This window comes from Coffea arabica, chromosome 2c (assembly GCF_036785885.1).
Source record: "Coffea arabica cultivar ET-39 chromosome 2c, Coffea Arabica ET-39 HiFi, whole genome shotgun sequence".
In the NCBI taxonomy this organism is placed as follows: domain Eukaryota; kingdom Viridiplantae; phylum Streptophyta; class Magnoliopsida; order Gentianales; family Rubiaceae; genus Coffea; species Coffea arabica.
In genome coordinates, this window is record NC_092312.1 from 22,749,233 (window position 1) to 22,772,497 (window position 23,265).

General features: G+C 35.9%; 3 protein-coding genes and 1 long non-coding RNA gene across 4 annotated transcripts; 3 read left to right on the forward strand and 1 right to left on the reverse strand.

Annotated features, from left to right (window-relative positions):
• The first annotated feature begins 4,760 nt into the window (after positions 1-4,760).
• LOC140035557 (thiol protease SEN102-like) lies at positions 4,761-6,774 on the forward strand. Its single transcript, XM_072076825.1, has 6 exons — positions 4,761-4,823; positions 4,911-4,946; positions 5,740-5,806; positions 5,907-6,289; positions 6,400-6,531; positions 6,637-6,774. The coding sequence occupies exons 1-6, from the start codon at positions 4,761-4,763 to the stop codon at positions 6,772-6,774; spliced, it is 819 nt and encodes a 272-aa protein (XP_071932926.1).
• Positions 6,775-9,747: 2,973 nt separating this feature from the next.
• Positions 9,748-10,819, forward strand: LOC140035872 (uncharacterized). The gene is made up of 2 exons (XR_011839774.1): positions 9,748-9,871; positions 10,539-10,819. It is a non-coding gene; the product is annotated as an uncharacterized lncRNA (long non-coding RNA).
• Positions 10,820-13,347: 2,528 nt separating this feature from the next.
• Positions 13,348-19,643, forward strand: LOC113726849 (probable mitochondrial import inner membrane translocase subunit TIM21). The gene is made up of 8 exons (XM_027250744.2): positions 13,348-13,839; positions 16,063-16,116; positions 16,201-16,219; positions 16,692-16,855; positions 17,751-17,929; positions 18,047-18,095; positions 18,683-18,799; positions 19,021-19,643. The coding sequence occupies exons 1-8, from the start codon at positions 13,648-13,650 to the stop codon at positions 19,174-19,176; spliced, it is 930 nt and encodes a 309-aa protein (XP_027106545.2). The 5' UTR covers positions 13,348-13,647; the 3' UTR covers positions 19,177-19,643.
• Positions 19,644-20,176: 533 nt separating this feature from the next.
• Positions 20,177-22,041, reverse strand: LOC113726850 (uncharacterized). Its single transcript, XM_027250745.2, has 2 exons — positions 21,714-22,041; positions 20,177-20,533 (listed from the first exon to the last, which is right to left on the reverse strand). The coding sequence occupies exons 1-2, from the start codon at positions 21,963-21,965 to the stop codon at positions 20,459-20,461; spliced, it is 327 nt and encodes a 108-aa protein (XP_027106546.1). The 5' UTR covers positions 21,966-22,041; the 3' UTR covers positions 20,177-20,458.
• Between the last annotated feature and the right edge of the window lie 1,224 nt (positions 22,042-23,265).

Here is a 23,265-nt window from a genome sequence, read left to right on the forward strand (position 1 = left end):
GTGGCAGCCCCATGTTAGAGTACCTACTGGTCGTGCTGTTTCTAAAATTTATTAATAATGTCAACAGACGTTTGAACTTTGAACTGTAATAAGTGTGGAAACTGAACTGAGATATTGCTCAATTTACACTCACTTTCGTAACTAAAGGAAAAGATCAAGTGTGCAGTGTCCTTGAGCATGAAGCTGACAACAATCGCAATTTCTATGAAACTGACAGCAAACGCAAAACCTTTAGATAGGGGTAGGCACGGGTCGAGTACTCGCCCCTAACAAGATATGGCTGACCCGACCCTAAAATATCGAATTAGTCATTTTGCGATCCTAACCCGCTCCTAATATTTTCGAGTATCCGAAAAAGAGAGGCGGGTCATAGGGTACCCGCCCCTAAAAAAATTATTTTTCAATAAAAAAATATTTTTCACTTAATATCAACATGTTTTCCAACAAAAAAAGTATGCTTTCCAATTAACATTCATAGATATATTATAATCAAAATCCATGCATCACCATTCTCACACATTTCATCCAATAATCAAACCGATTTCATAAATTTAGTACATATTAGAATTATAATATCTAATAGATAAAATGAAATTTTATAATAATTTTGAGTACATCACCGTTCTCACGTATTTCATCCTTCTATAACATAACAAACACAAAGATAATAAGTATATGGCAACTTTTTCAAATTTTCCAAGTATAACAAATACAAGGATAAAACGAAATTTTATGATAATTTTGAGTACATCACCATTCTGACGCATTTTATCTTTTTACAACATAACAAACACAAGAATAATAAGTATATGGCAGCTTTTCCAACTTCCTTAAGGATATTATGGTACAAGATTGTATCCAAAATGAGTCGATTGCGGAAAAGAATTGAACAGAGTTAGTAATTTTTGAAAAAAGTATAACCAAAGTAATCTTGAAAAATTTTCCCCAACTTTCTTACACCTTTGGAATAGACCTTGTTGCATTAAAGGTGATGAAAAAGAAAAATAAGTTTCTTACACTAAAATAAAGGAAACAAATTTAAGAGACACAATTGCAATAAAATAAATAAATAAATGAAAGACACAAATGTTTTAATTATCTAGCTAACAGAAAATTGGAGCTCCAAACATAAATTTTTGATTGAATTGATCAAAATTTTGCAGAAAAGATCGATGGAAGTAGAATAAAAATGAAAAAGGATGAAAGGGATGAACAATTTTTATGATAGAGTTTCACAAATTTTTCTTCGTTTTATTCATTTGGTTCAGATTTTATCAAGAATATTCACTTTTTTTAGATAAGATGAGGAGAGGCGAATCATATGACATTAAAATATGAGGTTGTGAACCACTTTACTTACACTTAGGATTAAAAATTATAAAATTATAATATGAACCCTTATTTTTTTAATATTTATATAATATACCCAACGGGTCGGGTACTCGCGAATTTTTATTTTGCTGATCCGTATCCGTATCCGTTTTTGCGATTACCCGACCAGCATCTGTCCGGCCAAGAAAAATCGGATCGGATATTCTATTTTTCAGATCGGATCGAATCGGGTTGGTCGGGTTTCGGATCGGATCGGGTTTTTTGCCCACCCCTACCTTCAGAAGCAATTGACTTTTTTGCTCAAAATATTATTATTTTCTTCGATAAATTTAGTGTAATAAATTTTTCACTAATTTGCAATTGTGCCAATGATACAGAAAGTTTTGAACTTTCTACATGGTCTTAAGTAATAATAACCGAAAAATTGCAGTAACTTGCAATTGTAATAGAAAGACGCACCGATTTCCTCCTTTACATTATTAACTAGTGTAAATACCCGTGCTACGCACGTACTGATATTATTAAAAAAATAAAAATAAAAGGGTGAATTAAAAAAGATTAAAAAATTGTACCAACATAATTAAAATATAGTATCTGTCTAACAATAGTTTGAAATATGATAGAATGTGTATATTATTCAAAATTTATCTTTTTTCGGAAGATAGATTCTGAAAAAATAATAAAAATTTATATTAAAAAATGATTGATATATGAATAAAAATGAATGTAATTAAATGTTGTTAAAATGAAATACTTACAAATATTATGCACTCGATTTGATAATCTTGTATGAAGGTGTGAACACTCTTCATACCAATCAACTTTTAGTATGAAAACCAAAATTGGTGATTTAATTAATTCTGTTAAATTTTGTGGAATACGTATTACAAATGAAAATGCACGATCTTTGCATGAATTAATTCGTTGGTCGAACAACCTATCACCATTGTCCTGAGAATTAAGTATGCGTGAAATTCAAAATTAGTGTATTTTTTTTACATAGTTTACAAATAGCATTATAAAAAATAAACATATATCAAGAAATTCTACCTTTTTTTTGTAATTCTCTGAGATAAGAAGCATCGCAACTAAATACGAATCGTGCATGTCTGTCCTGTAGATTAAGATGCATGCTACCACTGGAATCTCTGATTTGTATGTTAACATTGTACCTGTTTAACAAATAAAATGTTATATACAATACAGAAAAATTTGTTGAAATTAATTACCTAACAACAGTATCGACCACGTCATTACAATGCATACACACTGTTTTTGAAAAATGACCTTCACATAGCTGTCCATAATTTTTGCATAACTCATAGAACATGTTTTCTATGTTAATACTCTGAATGTAAGTAAATATTCGAAAATATTTGACCTAGTTAGTAAGAATGAAAGAAGGTATAGGTTATGATTATAAATTTAAAAAATTTGTGCAGTAATTAAATAAATAGAGTAAGTTTACCGTATGCATGATTGTATATTCAGATATTCATATTTTATTTGAATTTGCTATCAACAATACTTGTGATGTTGTCAAATTGTTGACCTCAACCACGTAATTACTTTCGAGCACATGTATCTTTTTCAAACTTACAATTTTTTGAAACACATGTTGATAAGAGTATGAAACAACATTAAAAGTTTAATATGGTGTTACTGATGGAATTCACCAACTGCGCAGGTATCGAGCTAAATCTAAATTGTGATTGATATACGATTTGCTAGCTCCAATTGTACAAAGTGATGGTCCTGCATAGTATGGCCATATTCGCTAAAAAGTGAAGGTATAATTGCTTCTGCTCTCCACCGTCACTTCCCCACTCTACCCCATCACTCATTGCTTCTCCAGCCATCCCGCTACCCTTCGCCACTCCTGCCATGCATCCACCCATCGCCTCGCCAATCGTAAGACTGCTCCGATTGTTTTCTCTTTAACCCAGCCTAATTTTCTCGAACCCGGTTCTTCAGTCGGAAAGGTAACATTTTGATAGTCTAGATTGCAGATGGTTTACTTGCTTCAGAGATGTTTTTAGAGTTTATATGTTGTGAATTGAAATATGTGCAGGTTTTGATTGTTCTGCTTTTTTCTCGTTGAATTTGTTGGTCATCCGATGGTCAAATGTATATACAAGTAACATTTTGTTTTTCCTTTCTAAGATGTTCTCTTTTTCCTGGTTTGATTTTGTGTCCGTCTAGTAGTTAAATTTTTGCTCTGCTCGATTTCTCTAGATCTTTGTTTAATGCCTGTTTCTTTGGCAGCTTAATTACCAGCTTTCCCTGTTTTCAACAAAACTGAATGCTTGCTATTTTGTTCTCAAACTTGCTCTTTTACTTCATTAAGGCATTGTGCCATTGCCCCAGCCTTTGTTTTTGATACTGGTTTGTGTGTTTTCTCTTCTTTTTATCTTCCAATGTTGTATCCTTAGATTTCTTTCCTTTATCTTTTCCCTCTATGTGCTGTAACTTTACTTGTGCATTTAGATTCTGCTCGTATTCTCCCATGTCTTCCCTTCTTTCCTCAAGCTTATTAGCTTGGTTATAACGTGGCCTCTTGATCAAGGTTACTTTGCCTGAAGTGCTTAATTATGTAAACTTTGCTGTATTAATTTGGAGAGTATCCAATCATGTAAACTTTGCCGTTCCGATTATCCCTGCTCTTTCTTTTTCTTTATTATGTTGAATTTATCTTATCAATTTTCGAGCCACTGTTTGTGTTCTGACACATTCCTATCCCTTTCTGTTCTTGCTTTTCCTTTTGACTTTGCTTCTTTTGGTTTCCAGCTCATTATTTTGTTTAGTGTGAAATCTGTTTTTTTTTTTAAATTGTGTTAGGTAGATTATTAAAGTTCATATGCTCTATGATTGAAGTTACTTGTGTTGATTATCTGCGGATTCATTTTTTTTTTCTTATTTATCCTTAATTAAGTTAAGTGGCTGATTCAAATGTTTGTTGACATGGATTCTTTGTTGTTATGACCGGTCTATTCTGGTTTATTGAAATCGGAAGCCCTTGTCCTTGATCTTTTGTGTGCCTCTCAGTGTTAGGAAAATTGACTTGCTCTATATATACATTCTTGAAAATTTTTATGTAAGCAAATATTAGATGGAAACAACACTAATTCATAATGAATTCTTCTCTCATCCAAACAAAGGATTTGGAATTGAAATGAATTCTGTATCAATTCTATGCATTTCCCAAACAAAAGAATTCCAACGTTTTAGAATTCCAATTCATAAAATTCTAATTCTATACAATTTCAATTCCGATTTCGTATTAACCAAACACACCCTATGTATATTTGTTTCCCCCAAAACCTCGAGGACAAAAGATATTGTTGATCGAATCTTAGAGTTTAGGGTTTAGGAGATGATATCCCAATTTCCTTCCTTTCAGCCCCAGCATCGCGTCTCTGAAAGATAATATGGCAGATTTTTGCTTCTCCATTCCGTACCTGAAATATAATTTGCAAGAAGAGATGCAAAAGGTGACTCATCTCTACCCATTTTGTATCTGCCTTATTTATGTTCTGATGATTGCATTTTTTACTATACATCTTTATTTTTCTGAACAGCTGCAAATAGATTTGCAAGACGATCCTTATTTTGATGTAAGTTTAAATTTTTTCTTCCAAAAATTAGCAAGATATTAGCAGGCTGTATTTTAATAGGCTGAATGTGCGAATTCTAGCCATTTATGAGTGATGGAAATGAGGGCATTCTTGTCCATGCAGGAATATAAAAATCCAAAATTCTTAAATTGAATTATTGTAGTAAAAGAGTATCATTTGATAGTGACTAAAGTCTTATTTTGTTTTTCTTTTTTTTTTCTGTTTTCTTTCTGGGTTTATTATTGGTGTTTGTGATAGGATGTGTAATGCATCAGTTGAAATTAGAAGTTCAGATCCGAATAGAAAGCTGTGGCATTTCTTCGGATTTCAATCCCACCCTCGTCTGAGTAATCTTTCTCCTTTCCTTCATCACAAACAACGCTGCAGCAACCCCCAATCATTCTATTCTTGTCACTATGCTCCCAACAATTTTGCTTCCATTTTGTCATCCTCAGCATCATCTTCGCCACCCAAATTCACTTTCTTCCCCTTTTTCCTCTGTTTCTGACAATCCTAGTAATAATTACAGCTTGCATATTGTCATTAACAAAAATGAACCGATTGTCCCCTTTGTTGCCTTCTCTCCTACAACCAAAACTCCTTTGTGCCAATCTCGAGACCCATTTGGGCAAAACTCCTTTGCCTCATCTCCTCACACGAGACCCCATTTGGGCCAATCTCAATTCTCTACAAAATTCTCAAGTATAATTATTGAAGGATTACAACTTTGCACGACTAAAAGTTCGAGGACCATTGAAACTTTTTTTCCATTTTAATATGATTTTTTCTGTAGATTCCTAACTCTTGGTTGAAGAGGAATCCACAATCCATACTTCCTGTATGGGATCAAGGCCCTATTGGTGAGTTCTTGTTTTTCTTTCCTGAAGATTTTTAGTAGTATCTTCTTTATTTTTTATTATTTTTATCTAAATTTAATTTTCTATTGTTTTCCTTGAACAGGGGCATGCTATGCTTTCCCTTTGACTAATGCAGTATCAGCTTTACACGTCATCCAAGGGGGGGAACCTGTCTCATTGGCAAAGCAAGAGTTCATTGACGAGTTGCATAATCGGTATGACAGTTCACATGGTAGTTTAGCCAAGGATGAGCAGAAAGAGGCCAACCAAGAGAAGGAACAAGCTCGTCCAGCCAGGAAAAGGGCTAGAGGGAAGGAGAAACAAGAGGAGAGGAATGAAGGGAAGAAAAAAAGGAGACGCATTTCAGCCACTATGGAAAAGGCCTTTTTAATGATTGAAGAATATGGGCTGTACGAGGAAGATGTGTACCCATATAGAGCTGAAAAGGATATGTCATTCGTTACACCTGCATCTGCTGTGGCTCGCGTGAGTTATTTAATCCAGTATTTTTATTATTCTGCAATTTTTTTTAAGAGTATGGACATCTCATTACAAAATGCCATTAGTTGTTGCTGAAAATATATGTATTTGACCAGGGGCAGAAGTTTTTTATTTTTGGTTCTATTGTTGTTAAAGACGAGAATTTGTCGATTATGGAAGCTCTTGAGCACCAGCCCATTGTTGGTACCATGTTTTCGCCTAGAAGTCTTAGAAAATTCAAAGGCAAAGTATGTTGAAAAATGTTTAATATCTCTTAATACTGATTTATGTGTCTTTTTCATGTGTGCATCTTGTGCGTGTGTTTCTTATTTTTTTTCTGTTTGCGCACCAAGGGTATTTATGGTGGAGGTCTCCTAGATGAAATTGCTGCAGAAGAAAAAAGACATCAGTGTGTTTTGATTGTTGGTTCTGGAGTCAATAAGAATGGGGAGGAGTTTTTTCTGATAAAAAATTCTTGGGGGGAGGACTAGGGTTATAAGGGATTTGCCAAGGTCCGCCGGAACCTCATCCTCGAATATGGTTTTCCAATAGGTGCCACTGGATTTAGGAAAGTCAACAGGATGGGTAGGCAGAGTCCATAGAAGCTTGAAGGTACTTACCCCTTTTAAGAATTTATTAATATTTTCAGTTCTTTTTTCTCCACTCTATCTGGTCTTTATATTTATTGGGTCAATTGGTCTTTGCTTTGTCCGTTTGCAGGGTATATGTGAGTGAAACTGTGAAAGTGGCAGAAGCAATGGTGGTATTTCCTTTCCCTCATCTTTTTTCCCTTGCTTTATTTTTGCTCAACTTTTCATGGATTAGTGGCTGATTTAACTGAGCTGGAGCAATGTTTTATGGTTGAGGGGAAATGCTGTATTGGAAATTACAGATATATTTGGGTGTTGGTGTTATATATAATATGAACAGTCCTGGTTGCTGCGTTGAGCAAGAACTCGTTCCACATCTTTTGAACTTTCCACATCTGTGCCAATCTTCAAGGATGTGGAATTGGCACAGATGTTGAACCTTAACTCAATTGGCCATAAGTATTTTTTCAGTCTGACGAGCATAACCTCTCTTTGGTCCTTGAAGATAAGTGTTAAGGTTCAAAAGATGTGGAAGCTTTCTTTTTGGAAGATGGCCATAAGTATTAAGGTTCAGAATTGCATTCTTGTTCCCTTTTTTTTTTTCATAATCAGTTGGAGGCCGAAGCCTTGGCTGCAAAATGGTACTTCTGCTATGGGTTACAACCATCAAATCTACTACTCAACATGATCCAATCACCTCTGGTGGGTCGGAAAGGAAATGACTACAAGTCTTCCTTTGGAAAAAGATACTTCTTGCTTGCTTCGTATGTGCATACATAAACAGAAACATGTATAGAGAGAGAGACACACACACAAACAACTCACAAGTGTGTGTTGAGTGTGGTGCGTATTGTGTGTTGTGTGTGTGGTTGGGTGGTAATATAAAAGAAAGAAATGCAGCAGCACCTGATGCAGATGCAGCCCATGATGGCAGCCTAAAATATATATTCAAATAATTAAAAGCAAAAATAGTCATTTGTAGTTATACATAGTTAAAATAAAAGTAGTTTTTATAAGGGTAAAAAAAAAAGAAGTTCATAAAGTGACGATAAATATTAACCCTCACTGTTTAACCCTAAACATCTTCCCCAAGCTTTATATATTGTATAAATATTTGAACCAATTTGATTGCTCACTAGCGAAGCCACCAGAAAATTCTTCTAAAAGAATTGAAGCATCTGTCGTTGTTATTAATTTGGATGTAGCATAATGAGATTGCTTGTAGAAAATTCTATTGTTTCAACAATAAAATTTTTAAGTTTTTATTTTTAATGTTTGAGTATATTGATAAATTCATTAAAAATTAATATAATGTTGTAAAACTAATAAACTATTATAGTATAAATGGAGATATTAGAGAAAGAAATAGAACAATGGAGAATGATATTCTTATATTCCAACAAAATACAAAAGTTCTCATAAAGGGTGTCAATATACATCTATATATAGGTACTATCCAAGCAACGTTACTACTGATCATATTCAGCAGGTCCTCCATTTTTCTTCTCTTCTTCTCCTCTCTGCCTATCTGCCCTTTACTCTCTGTCTTTTTTGCTTCTCTGCCGGCTGCTGCAGCTGCAGCTGTTTCTCATTCAGTTGGCCTTTCTGCCATTTGACCTACTTTGCACTCAGTTCGTGTTACTCTTCTCCTGGTTTATGTTTTTACTGGATATCTACTTTTGGGAAATAACTGTTTCACTTGTTTGATAGGTTCTGCTATATATAGTATCTACTTTCTCTTTTTAATAGGATTTTTGGGTTGTGTCTGATTCTTAATTCTTGGATACCAAGCCATTCATGCTTCATTTCTTGTTTATTTGAGTTGACAGCGTGTTCCTTAGGCTGTTGCTGTTGATGTCATTTCCTTCTCTAATCAGTCCTTAGAGGAGGTACTTTATGGGGGCGGTTGTGCTCATCACTTGTTTTTGTGTGCTTAGATACTATTTTCTTTAAAGACACCATACAGAAGTCTACAAGAATGTCTTTTCTTTCTGTTGCCTACATATTTCTTATTTTCCATTTATTCAGCTAAAGATAGAGCGCTTTCAACTTGGCTTCCTCCTGTTCTTTGGCCTGTTGTCTTCTGTCTCTCTATGTTATATAGTGTTATTATTATAGTGAAGAGTCTTGAGATATTCTTCAGGCCGGTATGATGTTAGGTTATTATCGACATAAAACCCCCTTCATCACCTGATCTTTCTTTGGCTTGTACTGTTCTTCAAAAAGCTGTCTTTGTAGTTGTTTCTAAGAGTATTCGTCCTCCCGCTGTTGTAAGTCTGGGTCAGGATTTTACCACTGCTTTTCATATGTAGGGATACCCCCTCCCTAACAAAAAAAAAAAAAAATCACCGGAAGTTCTCCCTTAGAAAAAGGGTCCATAAAAGGACGACCAATTCATCAGCTCATGATGTATCATTTTTCACCATCTTGTGTTTTTTTTTCGATTTATGCATGTATTTCTTATTTTCTTCAAAAGAAATATGTTGCGTAAGATGGTGAACCAAGAGCCTCCGTTAATTTTGCATTGTTGGACAATGCGCTGCAGCTTTCGTCTTGGCAAGCTTATGTTCTTATATGGCACAAATCCCTGCATGTGCATCAATGTTTTCAAACTCGGGCCGGACCAGCCGGTTTGACCGATCGAACTGGGAACCGGCCATGTGTTTGGTCCGATTCATAGCTTGTGTTGACTTGGTTCTAGAACCGATCAAACCTGTAAATAACCGTTCAAACCGTTAAATTTGGATTGAACCGTGAACCATGGTTTTTTAATGTTTCACAAAATTGACTGAATTTTGACTGAAATTAAGGACTAAACGTCTAAACGTCTAAACCTAGTCTTCAGTCTATTCTTCACTCCAGTCTTCGCCTCTTCAGTCTTCCTGCTTAGCTGCTCTTGCTGTCATTGCTGGGTTGCCGTCTCTATTTCCTTCTCAGTTTCTCAGTCCAAACTCCAAACTTGATCCATAGCAATCAGCATGAAGGAAGCACGAAGCAAGTAAACTTGATCCCCTTGGCCCTCTGTATATATATCATCAATTTTTTTTAAATTTTGTTAGTATATTTCTGATCTTGCTGCACTTATTTTTCTGGGTTTTTTTTGAAATTTTCACACTACGACACAAAAAATAAGTTGCCAGATTATCTTGCCAGGAAAATGTTGGAATTTATGGAGGAAAATCGTATTGGAATTTTTATTAGTTGGGTAGTTTTGTTCTCTGTTTCAGTTTATTAGAATAATCTCGAGACTAGCTAGTTCTTGAGGATGTTTCATGATCTCTGGAATACAATTCTTCGAGCAGAAGAACCGTAAAATTGGATATGATCGTCATATTATGGGTTTTTGTTATCTGAAAGAAATTCTTTATGAGTTTTGATAGGGGTAAAAACAGAGAGTGCTGGAGCCTGGAGTACGAAGGTTTTGTCATTGGATGATTGCATGCATGCAAAATGTGAATAACTGCATAAAGAAATTATTGGTTTTCTTGATTATGATCAGTAACAGAAAGAAAACGAAGAAAAGATGATTACTTAGTTGTTGAACATGATCAGTACTATTGCCTGTTGATTTTTTTCAAGGTCTAGTTCCTGTACTCAGTCAGGGTTCTTAATTTTTCTTTCAACTTCGATTCTCTTTGGCTTACCCTTCGGGCGTGTTTTGTCAGTGTCCTCTTGCATGAAGGCAGTCATCACAGGATTAAACTCTTGATATTACTAGGTGGTGCGTCTCTTTTTGCTGGAAATTCTTGTGAGCTAGAAATGGATATGGATGTGTACCACTGGAATCCCTTCATCTGTATTCAATAGAGTTTATTTTTAAGAATTAGAGATTGCTTTTACTGTCTGGAGTTTAAGGTGATGTTGTTGTGTATTGTTCTTATGCAATGCAATTATTGCTCTTATTATTTAAGAGGTTGAAAACAAAGAGATTCACAAATTTGTCTAATTCTTTTGATGTAATGGTATCCGTGTGTCTACTTGTCCTAACATATATAAGCTGAGCTCTTTGTAGTTATCTAATGGTCAGTAGCCAGAAGTGAAGGTAACCCTGTCCTTGTACCAAGGGCGTCCAGGCCAACTAACCTTAGCTTTATGTATATCCAGACAACAAAGTCCCACTCCAATGTTCTCCACAAGGGCTGGTTCTTTTCACCTTGAGAAAGTGCATATGAGATTGTTCAGTTGGTTGAACTGGATCTGCAACTTGTTTGGAAAAATCAGATAAAAGAATCGGTCACCTGGCCTGTGTTTTTAATTTGTCTAAGAAGATCCCCTGTTATTGTAAAAGCTGAAATTGTAATTTATTTATCATATCCAGTTGAATGTGTATATAATTAAATATGCTAATTTTTTAGATAATGAAGATGAAGCAGAAGATGTTGATTTAGAAATATTTCAGCGTCGAAACTTTTTTAATGATGAAGAAGATGATGATTGGCATTAAATATTCAAATTGTAATTGGTATAGAATTGTTTGAATTCTTTTATTTTTATTTTTAAGATTTGTATCAGTTGGTCTGATGATATTAATATGAATTTTATACTTTTATCACTTACCTGTTATTCATATAATGGTCTTGGATGGTGATGACGATTTGTCAAGATGGCTTATTTTTTTAAGCTTTGTTGTCCCAGAATGACGAAGAAGATTATAGAAGCCTCAGAAATTGGACTTGTTTGGATCTTTTGAGTGTTTTCTAGACTTATATTGTTTTTTTTGTTAATTCTAATATTTAGACAATTGGATATGTAAGTTGGATAACTATGATATTGCTCTTATGTTAATTGTGGTTTAACATTTATATCTTATTCTGTGCACGGGTATGTGTGTGTGTGTGTATATATATATATATATTTATTTATTTATTGAATCGGAGTTGAAACGATCCGATTGGTTGAATCTCGACCCTATCACTTCATCGGTTTAATTAACAGTCCGGATTTTAAAACATTGATGTGCATTTGGCAGTTGATGCCACGAATACTTCAACATAGGATTCAAATCATACCGAGGGATATTTGAATAGTTAAATAGTTCATGAAGATCAGCTCTGATCGAGAACAAAATTGAGCTTTAGAGACTTGTTTGAAATGGCTACATATCTTCCTTGAAATGGCTACATATTTTCCTGCATGTACAAACCTTCCTTGTTAAATGTGACCACCATTCATATACTTGACATGTTTACGCCATGACTTGCTTATGGCGACAGTCCATCTGGCTAAGGCTAATCAACTAAACTTTTAAGGACACGATTCTCATTTTCTTATGTGTGAAATACCTCCTCAATTTCCTTTTGCATCTCGAGCAAAACTTCACTGTCTTGTTTTCTGAGGGCATGTTACTTCCATGTGGAACATGAGATCTGAGAGCTTTGGCTTAAATCAATGAAATCATGTAGCTATCGGAGCTTCACTGAGAAACTTTTTACCCTACTGAGTACTTAAGTGGTGCATATCACATACTTTCTACTAAGCAACTTTCTTCTGCTTTGTGGTACGTGTTTCTCCATTCACTTTTACCTATGTGTAAATTCAAACGCCGGTTGGCTAATATGTTCGCTCATACAAGAATTGTCTTCTCGTCAGAAATGACTAATAAAACACACAACCACCTCTAATTTTCAACTCTCGAACTTGCCAAACAAGAAGATTTTGGTGCTTAGACTCTCTTAGATCCGTGATCTGTCAAATTCACATAGTATGTACCAAACTAGGAGTCGTTAGTTTCATGGTCTATTATCGCAAATTTCGTTTGACGTTCCGTTTCAATTTTTCCTTTGTCTTACCCTGCAGTCGCAAGCAAATGTTTTTGACGAGTCATTCGATTCGAGTCTCTTCAAAATCCACTTGTCAAAAACTCATTCAAATCCGATTAAAAATTGTTTCTGATTTAGTTGCAGTCTTCTAGTCCTGATTAGACGAGAGGGAAGGCAGGAGAGGGAAGGAAGTTTGGATTAGGTTGAAAGTGAACTATACATTAAATCTGATCCAGAAATGAACCTATAAATAAATACTGTAATATGATTAAATTTCTATCTATCATCTTTTCATAATTATATCCATAAAAGAAATTATTGGTGTTACGGAAAATAGACTAACCTATTAAATACCAAAAATGTGAGGAATCATAAACAAGCAAAATGAGAAAATCACCTCACTAACTCATGTATTTTTCTCCCCTTCAAATTTGTGAATATCGTGTAACGGCGTCCCTTGGTTTAGTAATAGTTAGTGCTCTACTATTGTTATATTGTATTTAGCCAGCTTATTTTCGCTATAAGCAAAATTTCAAGAATAAAAGTAACTAGTAATATTTTTAAACCAATATACGCTACGGTATAATGAAGGCTTCACAGGTGGATCGAGCTTTCGAGTCGGGCCGATCTCAGGCTTTGAGGAGTAAAGCCCAGCCTAAAATATCCGATTGTATTGTCATAGCTGAAGGGCTAAAACCCCGATTGGGTTTTCATTATGTTTGTCAATTTTTCAACATTGCCTCTCATCTCTTCCCCTCTAAAATCTCGCTATAGATAACTTGCACCCCAATTGGTTTTTCCCTCCTCCCCACCCCCGTTTTTTTGTTCTAGTTGATCATCATCAGTTGAATCGATCATAGTATAGTGCTACTTATTATAGGGTCTTCACTTTTATGCAAATTTTTCTTGATGGGTTTTCCATTCTGGACAGCTTAAAAGCTCAAGATTTTCTGTTCTTTTCCTTTCTCTTCTCGCTGACATAAATCCGACTAGTCAAGCTTACCTGTTTCTGAAGATGCAGCATCTAAGGAGAACTGGGTTTTTATTACTGAAGAATAATAGGCTATCAACCGCTCTGAAATCCTGCAATGGCTTGGGCGATTCTTTTCTTGATTATATGCCCACAAAATATGCATCAAATATGGGTTTTGCTCCCTTTTCATCTACGCCCATTGGGGAGCCTGGAGCCAGCAGCTTTGTTAGAAGGGTATGTCAAAAGTATCATTTTTTTTAATGATCGAAGTGCTTAAACTCAATGTGGTGCTTATGTGTAGTTTTCTTAAGGTGGTCTGGAGCAATTGTGAATATTTTTTTCCCAATTTATTATAGATATTATTTTGTTGAAATGGGTGAATTTTCGTTTTTCTTTTTCTGCTATTGAAATATATGAACTTTTGTTTTGTGTATGTAAATGTGTGTCTCTGCATGCGTGAGTGGAACTTGCGAAGGTGCAATTTTTGTATATTGGAATGTGATGTGAATAGACTAAATGTAGGGGAATTGAGAAAGTAGGCTACTTTCTTACTTTATGTTGTTTTGCCGCTGCTTATTACTTGTAGAACTTTAAGCTAAGCGCGATTCGTTTGTAAGAGAGTTTTATAATAAAATGGTAAAGGTTTAAAGTCCCTTGCCCTTGTAGGATGGGAACAGGCATCTCAAGTAAATAAAGTTACTAGCACATGACTCTCACTGCAGTAGACCTCACTGTGCCTATAATGCAACGCTAGTTTAGATTCACAAGCTTGTGTTTTGTTCGTTAGGTCAGAGGTCAGAAAACAGTCTGAATGAAATGGACATTGGATGGTCGACAATATGATGATACCTCTATGACTCATTACCTTTACCTTGTGTTGCATTTGCACTGGAGTTCTGGTTTATCAGCTGTGATTAAGCTGAGGGAGTCATCTGTTCTGCCTTTTGGAATATTTATTCCATGATGTTGATGCATCTCTTCTTCACAGTGGACATGCCTTTAAAGCTGATCAATTGTCTAAAGAATAAATTGACTATTTTGTAAATTACTTTCCATGCATTCCTATGACTTACATGTCTAAAACTTCCACTTCGATAATCATACAATTCATTTTCCTCTTTGTTGAAAGCCAATATTACCTCATGTTTAATGGGGATTAAGGCTTTTCATACTAAAAGTTTCCAATAATTTTGTTCAATCTTGTGCTGTATTTCTTCACTTCTGCTGGGTGCACTTGTTTATTGCAAAACTTTGCATCTAGAGTTAGGAACAAGATAAGAAGATATTTTAATACTGATATCAGGTTCCAATCGGTGTAATTAATCAAAGGAATTTACATCTGTTAGGATTTATATAATTTATCTGCAAAGTACCTCTAATCAGTTTGGCTGTGTGGGATTTTGGTCTCTTTGTGGAAACTTATACTAAAGAAGGGGATGACGAGTTTCTTTATTCAATGCAGATTATGTTCTATAAAACTTGATAAAGAAATGTTAGTAAGACATTAGGGAGTTCTTTTGTCGTTTAGTTTGCAAACTGTCTCTACCAATCTTTTGCAGCCAAATTCTTGCTCAACAGGCTTTCTTTTTGGGGTAAATTTCTTTTACTTTGACACTTCTAGGAATGGTGAACGAAGTTAAAACTGACTCGACTACATTGAACAAGGAGCATGACCATTGGCCAAACTAAATTGGAAAATGAACATGACATTATACTATACTTGGCTTAAAGTGTATTTTTGGCCTTCTTGTTTTAATTCAGCCCATTTTCAGCCATAGATAACCAGGAAGACTGTTAGGTAGCTTTATATGATAAATTACTGCACTGAATTAAATTTTGTTAGAAATGACACGTTAGTTAGAGATATACATACATACATACATACATATATACGTGTGTGTGTGTGTGTGTGTGAGAGAGAGAGAGAGAGAGAGAGAGAGAGAGAGAGAGCATAAATTGTATACCAGCAGCAAAATGTGATTACCTGTTTCAGCAATGATCTTTCTTTCTGATGTTACTTACAAAGGGAGGGAGAGGTGAAAGCATAATTTGTACCCACACTCTGTTTCAAGGATGATGTTTCTTCTTGATATTACGTGCAAATTTATCTAGTAGTTGAGGTGCGAATTGTACTCCAGCTACAGATGGTGATTGTTTGTTTCAATAATATTGTTTCTTTCTGATGTTACTGATATACTTAACTGGTTGTTGATATGTAAAATACTTTTACGCTTGCTGGTACTACTGTTAACTTATCTTCTTCCCCTTTTGTCTGGTATGTTAGGGGGCAAACTCCGTCACCATAATTGATAATTGTGCTTGTTTAACTTACCAAAACAAGAATGACTTTTGTACTTCTTAAGTCCTTGTCCTGCATGTGAAATTTTTCAGGTAATTCTGTTGCATTGTTTACTTTCTGAAACTTGACTCATAATTTTTAACCATGATTACTTGCAGGAAATGATGAATAATGGTGCAAAATATGTCAGAGATGGAAGCTATGCACCTAGGGTATGCAGATGATTGTTATTTTCTTTATAGTCATGGAGTTAATACAAGTGCTTTCTGATAATTTTTCTTTTCATTGTTCTTCAGGTCAAACATGAAGCTGGGGGTTAGTATTATTTTTCTTGATTATTCTATTCTTTGGCTGCTATGGAGTCCTTGTGTAAGAGCTGCAAACACATGAATCATTTCTAATCTATGTCCAATGATGTGACCTTCTTGGGATTTTGCAAAAATTCAGATTTTCTAGGGACAAGTTTAGCACTGTTTAGCTTAATGCTTCCTCATTCTTGGATGGTGTCTTTTGAATGTTGAGAGTATTTTTTGGAGTATATAATTCGTCGAAGTTTTCTAGACCAGACTTTTAAATTCTTGCAGGTTGGCTATATATAGAGTAGCTTGAAGGTTACTTTAGATCTGAAAGTTAAAATTTCCATCAATCAATTGTTTTTCTGTGTTTGTGTTCATGTTTGTATCTGCAAGTATCTGAGTGTGTATGTGTGAGATGGAGGACACATTTTTCTGTTCTGTCTTTCATTTTCCCCCCTTAAAATCTTTCTTTATTGTGAATATGTGTGTAGGACTTCCTCTGTTACTCAAAAAGCAGTGGACTAGGAGGAACTTCATTACTTCCCAGTCGTCATTTCAACCAGCCATGATGAGTCGAATAAATTCCAACATATCTTCCTCAGCTAGATCCTTTTCAATAAAGGCATCTGATTCAAAGGGTCAAAATGAATCAGAGGTTTCTCTCTAAATTCAAATATAATGCTTGATTATGCGGTGTGGATCAACTTTGTTCTGTGGTTGTTATGCAATTTATTTATGTTTAAGTACCATCTAGATTGCTACTGTGCTTTGCACATAATGTTGTCAGTGGTTCCTTTACATTCATATGCTTAATTGCATGTGTTAATTTTTAGTATTGGTTAATTATCAGAATTATTTGTAAAATAGGAAACAAAGTATGGAGGGTTGTCTTTTGAGGAGAAACATCAGTGACTGGAGAATATGAGATGTGAAGAACAACTAAGGGGTAGATGATAAAAAGTTAATTCTTGCCTCTCCCGAAGCCTCCTTAGCTGACTGGTTAATTTTAGGTATGTCTAAAGTAAAGCAAACACTGGGGAAAGATGAAAAGTACGAGCACATAAGCTGGCCCATTATATACATCGTGAACCACGTCATTCACTTGTCTGTGATATGTCTACAGTTTAAACCAGATTTTAGTTTAATGTTATGAATTCTTGTCATACATATTGCAGTCTAAATCCTGTGGTAAAGTTTCCTAGACAGTTTTTTAGCTGGTCATTGGTGATGTATTGCACTCTAAGTAGCAAGGAGTCATTATTAGGAATTGCTTTAGGGAGATATACTTTGCTTAAGCAACTGAAGATGTGCTTGACTTTATTGCATCTTTTCTTATCTTGAAATATGCTACATCAACTCATACACTGCTTTACAATTTTGCAAGCTTCATGCAAATAGTTGATGGAGTTGTAAGCATCTCGTTATTTTTTGTAGACTAAAAAAAATGCCAGCCATTTTCTTATGATTTGCTTCATTTCCTTTTGCTGGTATCTCTGAATCCTGTTGTTGTAACCACAAGGAACTATGTCCTTCGGTCCTCCTTTTAACAGACTCGCAAAGATATATCTACTGTTGAAGATCCATTTGATGCTCCAACATATAACATCCCTGAGAAGCCAGTGACATTTGTAGAAGGGGCTTCCTACACTGTATTCATTCTTGCTGGACTTGGAGTTGCTATTGCTGCGGCTTATGCAGTTCTTACTGAGCTTGTATTTGAACCAAAGGAGTAAGATTCTGACTTACCTCTATATTGTTTATATGTTCGGTTTCAGTATCTGATTTGATTTTTTTCCCCATTATCTTTCAAGATTACTTTAAATGAGATGAATTTTGTGTCTTACAGGTATAAAATTTTTGGGAAGGCTCTGGAAAGGGTTCAAAATGATAGCCAAGTATGTCTTACCTGAAATTTTTTTAAGTGTTTCCAGTGGCATTGCAGGATCACCTCTACCATGAAAGTTAGAATTGAACAGTTCGACATAGTCAAGACTGTTATTGTGGGAGTTATTTTAGGTTGCATTAGTGTGGTTAACCTGAGAATTCTAATCTTTTTTTATCTGAGGCAAAAAATTTAGGACTGCATATGGTTATTACGCATACTTGAATGGTGGTTTTGTGTTTTCCTAGATCTTTTATTCATGATGGTGTAGCAAGAACATGGAATAGATACGAGAATAATGATGATAATGTAAACGGACGGTTGTTTCGTGCTTAAAGGTGAGGCTTAACCATTTTTCTGACTAAAGTCCAAGTTTTGGAAGTGGAGTAACAGGCTAGCTTTGGAAGTTAGGACAGGACACGGTTTATCTTTTTGAGAGATTTGATTGCTGCTTCTGTGTTTCTTTTAGTTGTTTTGGATTCTCTTATTTCTTCATAAACTATAGCACGAATCAAGTTGATTTTGTGTGATTTTTCTCATTGATTATATCCTTCCTACTGCATCTTCTGGTTTAAGTGGCTTTAATTTGCTTTGCACCAGGTAAGGGTGAGAATTGGATCCCCCATAACTGGTTATGGTTCAGAAAGTAGGAATCGAGCTGCTCGCCAGCGCATTCCAAACAGGATATGGACCAAAGATGGTGTTGAGCATGTTGCGGTAAGGGTTCAGGAATAGTCCCTTGATTTCAGCATTTATGACTTATATATTATATTCTGTTTATCTTCTTACTCTACACTACAAACTTGCTTTTCATTAAAAAAAAACAAGATATAGGCTTTGGTTACTGCATCTTCAGCTGAAAACTTGAAATTACAGCCATCTAATACTATAAGGATATCAGATTTGTGTTTTTTAAGTACGTGCTCAATTAAATGTAGGTTGATTTCTACATCCGCGGCCCCCATGGAGCTGGCAAAGTTTATGCAGAGATGTTCAAAGATGAGGACAAGCAATGGAAGTTTGTTTCTTTGGTGGTTGAGCTTACATCACCATCTCGGCAAATGCTTTTGCTGGAGTCATACATCCCAGCCTGAAAGGAGTTACATACATTGTTCGATCGGAAATTTGCTGCACCCGTGGATGTCAACCAGATTTCTATTTCGTTGGATTTCGCCTGTTTCTTTTCATTCACCACCGAGTGACGGTATTGGAATGGGCTTTTTGATGTCTGAGGCAATTGGAATATATGGTAGCAACTTTACAATGTAGCACGGAATATTTAGCTGATCTGAAGGTAGTCTGCACTCTTTAGGGTTTGGATATCTGCCCTTTTTTTTTTGGTCCTCGTTGGCAATTTGTTTGCCACCTCTTGAAGTTGGGCAGGGTAATTTATGGTGGTTTGCTGTTGTTGGGATTTAGGTTTTTGGGAACTGGCAGACGTTGATTAAATTGGGGTTTTGAATCCCCTCTCGTTTCATTTTTGTTAGAAGCTGTAGGATGGATTGATAATTCAGTGTGGCATCTTTTCTAATTCAACATAAGTTTCTTCCTCGTGATTTAACTCTTTCTTATACAAGCTTGGCTTGCGCCATAGGCGTTTTCCTTCAGTTTCTAGCAATTTTTCCTCCCGTGTTGGGAAGGAAAAGAAAAAATAAATTTGTTGTAAAATCAATGGTCTGGAGGATACGTGTTTTTGCTTCAGACCTCAGTTTACCAATTGCCCTTGCCTTCCACTCGACTTACTAGAGACTTGCTTTTATCCTACACCTACAGCTTCAAAACATTTTTGGAGTCAGCTTACTAATTGTTTTATTGGAATCGTTTTGTAGTTTGTATTCGGCTTCCTTTCAAAGGACAACGATTAACTTAATAGAGAGAGAGAGTTATCGCAAACATAATCTTGGAAGAAGCTTCCCACCATTGGTAAATGTTGGCAGTAAAAATTATGATTATCGCTCCACTGAACAAATCCTAACAAGATTTGCAATTTTCCTACTGTAACCAACTGCTTAAGTTTATTAATCTACTGGACCATATGAATTTGTCCACAGACCACTTTTTTTTTTATTTTTAATCACTGAGAAACAGATCAGCTTAAAACTAAAAGAAACATTAAAATGGCCACTATCACATAAAAGTACACCTCCAAAAGCATCCATTCAGAGGGATTTTAAAACAACAGTCATCATGCACTAAAAATGCACAAAATCGTCATATTGCTAAAGGAGAGAGTACTTCTCAAAAGAGATTGCTTCTGAGCTCCACTACCACGAAGGATTAAAAATTCAATGATGAGCTTTGTGTTTGCGAGCACTTCAGGGCAAGATCAGGAAGGGAGATCCTGAATGCCATAGGTTTGCCATGACATAACCATAATTAATTGTCTTGTGCTCTTGGTCGTATTCCAAGCCCAGACCTTATATTTGCACCTAGAGTCTTCATGTCATCCACCTAAAAGATTATGACAGAGAGATACTCTGTGATCAGATTACACAATAAACAATCTATCTGGATGGCACACGTTGACAATAATGGCCAATAAGCATGAGCAATGCTGATAGGATAGAATTTCAGATCAACAGCAGTAAATTTGGCAAAGATGATGCCCTATAAACACCTAGTTGTGACCATTAAGGCACTAATATACAGCTAGCAATGGTGCAGAAACAAGCAGACATGACCATAACAGAAACTGGACCACAATCCCCAAACTAAAAAGAAAGAGGGCAGAAGAAAGAAAATCCAGATAAGAGAGAAAAAGGCAATATAGTTATCTTGATTCTCTGATTTATTCAACACGACAATGCCCAAACTGTTAAAGTTGAGAATAACAAAAGCAAGAATGCTTGCTTTGGCCCAATGAAGGTTGCTTCAACAGAAAGGTGATACCCACCTTTTTGCTTCTTATTTCAGCCAAGTAATTAGGATTAGCATTCATTTCTAGAGGCACGGTTCTTGCAAAGCTTCCACTACTGCATACAAAATTCCCCAACGTCCCATATAGAAAGGATATAGGGTGCAGAATAAAACACAATTTCCAGATTCAATGTTTCCACAATTGAACGTTAGTAGAATTGATCTGACAAAACACAATGACCAATTTCCAGAGCTAAAAATGTGATAATCACTTTGCAAAATCTAACCTTTTATGAAGAGCCAGGGACACATATCACAACATTTACTAATTCATTGACACACGTCACAACCATAACTCAATAGTACTCCTCTTCTGGCTGGAGAAAGATACTGAACTTGATGAATTTCAGCTTCGTGTAAAAAATACATGGAGTAATATTTATGCCCTTTGGTAGATAGGTAAGGAAATAGCTTTAATTGGAAGAGACTACAAAAATTATGGCTACCTAGACAACTGAAATCCAAAATCCCAACTATCCTGAACTCGTATATAGGTTATAGTGATGTCAACACAATTTCCTTTACCAAATATCTCATTTCACCAGGCAAATGCACCCTAGAGTTCAAAAAGAAAGTACTTTTCGCTTGTTTACAAAGCAAAATCTAAAAATTAACGGGAGTAATTGACAGTTCAAACTTCCAAGACTGCACCCTTCACTGCAATTGCAACCAAAATTTCTGAAGTAAATAGACAAAGAAAGAGAAAGAGAGTTACCGAGTGGATGCCAGAGGCTCGGAGAGAACCGATGGTGGCGGAAGCGGCGGAGCCAACGAAGAGGGATGCCACGCCGAAGGCCTTAAAAGGCATTAAACGAGAATCGCCTGCATAACCTCGCCGGAGAGATAAAATAGCCCATAATAATTGGACCGAACTTGCCCCCGCCCAATACCAGTAGCCTTCTACGCCACCGCTCCACCGACGAGGACCATCACTCTCTTCATTTAGCTCCATCTCATCTCCGTCCATCCGCCATTTCCCTTCTTCTCCTTCTAAAGCTGTTTTTTTTTTCTTTTTCTTTTCTATTTCTTCTTCACTCCCCGCCGCGGTTGAATCTTGGACTATAAGATTTGGGCTTTGGCCCTGTTCTCTTTCGGCTACAAATTAGGTCCACATGCCAAAAGTCGGGAAATTTGATACATCTGGACACAAAGTATTTAACCCCCGGGTCTCTCAAATTTTGTAGGTTTGAGCCTTTTGTTATCTTTGATCTCATCGTAATTCTAGTGGGGGGTTTCTTAAACTTCAATATATTTTGATTTGTTAGGTTTTTTAATTTTTGTTTAGTTGCTTCACACTGGAGTATGATAAGCATTTGGGATTGTGGTTAAAGTTATTTTGCCCTTTGCGAGGTTCTAAATGGCATGGTACTTAATGTGAACACATACATTTAAAGTTATCTATAAATAATTACATGTATTCGAAAACAAAAGTTTATTCGAATTCCTAAATGCGTGCGTTGGTTGGCAAAGTACCACCCAAAAATCAAAAAGGTCTGGAAGTTTTTAGATTGTGGCCGTGGATTAGGGACTTTTGGAAGTGGGCAAAAAACCTCAGCGACCATTAAATTATTATCAGAATCATGTTTTAACCATCAAACTATTTTTTTTCAATACTTGACCACTAAACAACTTAATCAGTAGACCCGTGGCCATTTCATCGGTAATGACTCTTAATTTCTAAAATTAGTATGACATGTGGCAAAGCACAAGGGCAAATTTGTCCAACAATTTACTGTCATAATTTTGGATCTTGATATGGATCTTGACTAGAAACACCGTCAAATTTCTAATTCCAACATCCATCTCTGGGGAAATCAAATTAATTTCAATTCTCAAGTAAAGATGGCGGATACTACTAGTAATTAATGGGGAAGTTGCACGGGAACAACCTCGGATCCGTGGTACTGGACCACCCGACTCCCCGCGAAGGGGTCAGTTTAAGATTTGGTCAGCCTCATTCCGCCGCATTATAGTGGACACAGTTCGGTGCGGGACATGGCAGCATCATAAGCACAACAACACTGGCAAATTAACCATCCAAGAGCCCAAGCCTGAGCCCGACATTGATCTCACTGCAGTCACAACACTGAGATCTGAGTTGAGTAAAGGTAGTACTAGCGATGGTAGGAGTGAGACTAAATATCCAACAAACACACCGCCCTCCGGATCAGACAAGTTATCAGACCTTCTGAAGTTATCGGAAAACGAAAACGAACCGGACGAGGAGGAGGCGGAGGCGGTGAAAAGGAAAGTGGAGGCACTGGTGG

Excerpts from the sequence above, each read along its gene's own strand:
- LOC113726850 (XM_027250745.2), bottom strand. The coding sequence starts at position 21,965 with ATGGACGGAGATGAGATGGAGCTAAATGAAGAGAGTGATGGTCCTCGT. Across the intron at positions 20,534-21,713 it reads GAGCCTCTGGCATCCACTCG|GTGGATGACATGAAGACTCT; the intron begins GTAACTCTCTTT and ends ATAATCTTTTAG.
- LOC113726849 (XM_027250744.2), top strand. The coding sequence starts at position 13,648 with ATGCAGCATCTAAGGAGAACTGGGTTTTTATTACTGAAGAATAATAGG. Across the intron at positions 13,840-16,062 it reads CCAGCAGCTTTGTTAGAAGG|GAAATGATGAATAATGGTGC; the intron begins GTATGTCAAAAG and ends GATTACTTGCAG. Across the intron at positions 17,930-18,046 it reads CTTGTATTTGAACCAAAGGA|GTATAAAATTTTTGGGAAGG; the intron begins GTAAGATTCTGA and ends TGTGTCTTACAG.
- LOC140035557 (XM_072076825.1), top strand. The coding sequence starts at position 4,761 with ATGGCAGATTTTTGCTTCTCCATTCCGTACCTGAAATATAATTTGCAA. Across the intron at positions 5,807-5,906 it reads ATGGGATCAAGGCCCTATTG|GGGCATGCTATGCTTTCCCT; the intron begins GTGAGTTCTTGT and ends TTCCTTGAACAG. Across the intron at positions 6,290-6,399 it reads CTGCATCTGCTGTGGCTCGC|GGGCAGAAGTTTTTTATTTT; the intron begins GTGAGTTATTTA and ends GTATTTGACCAG.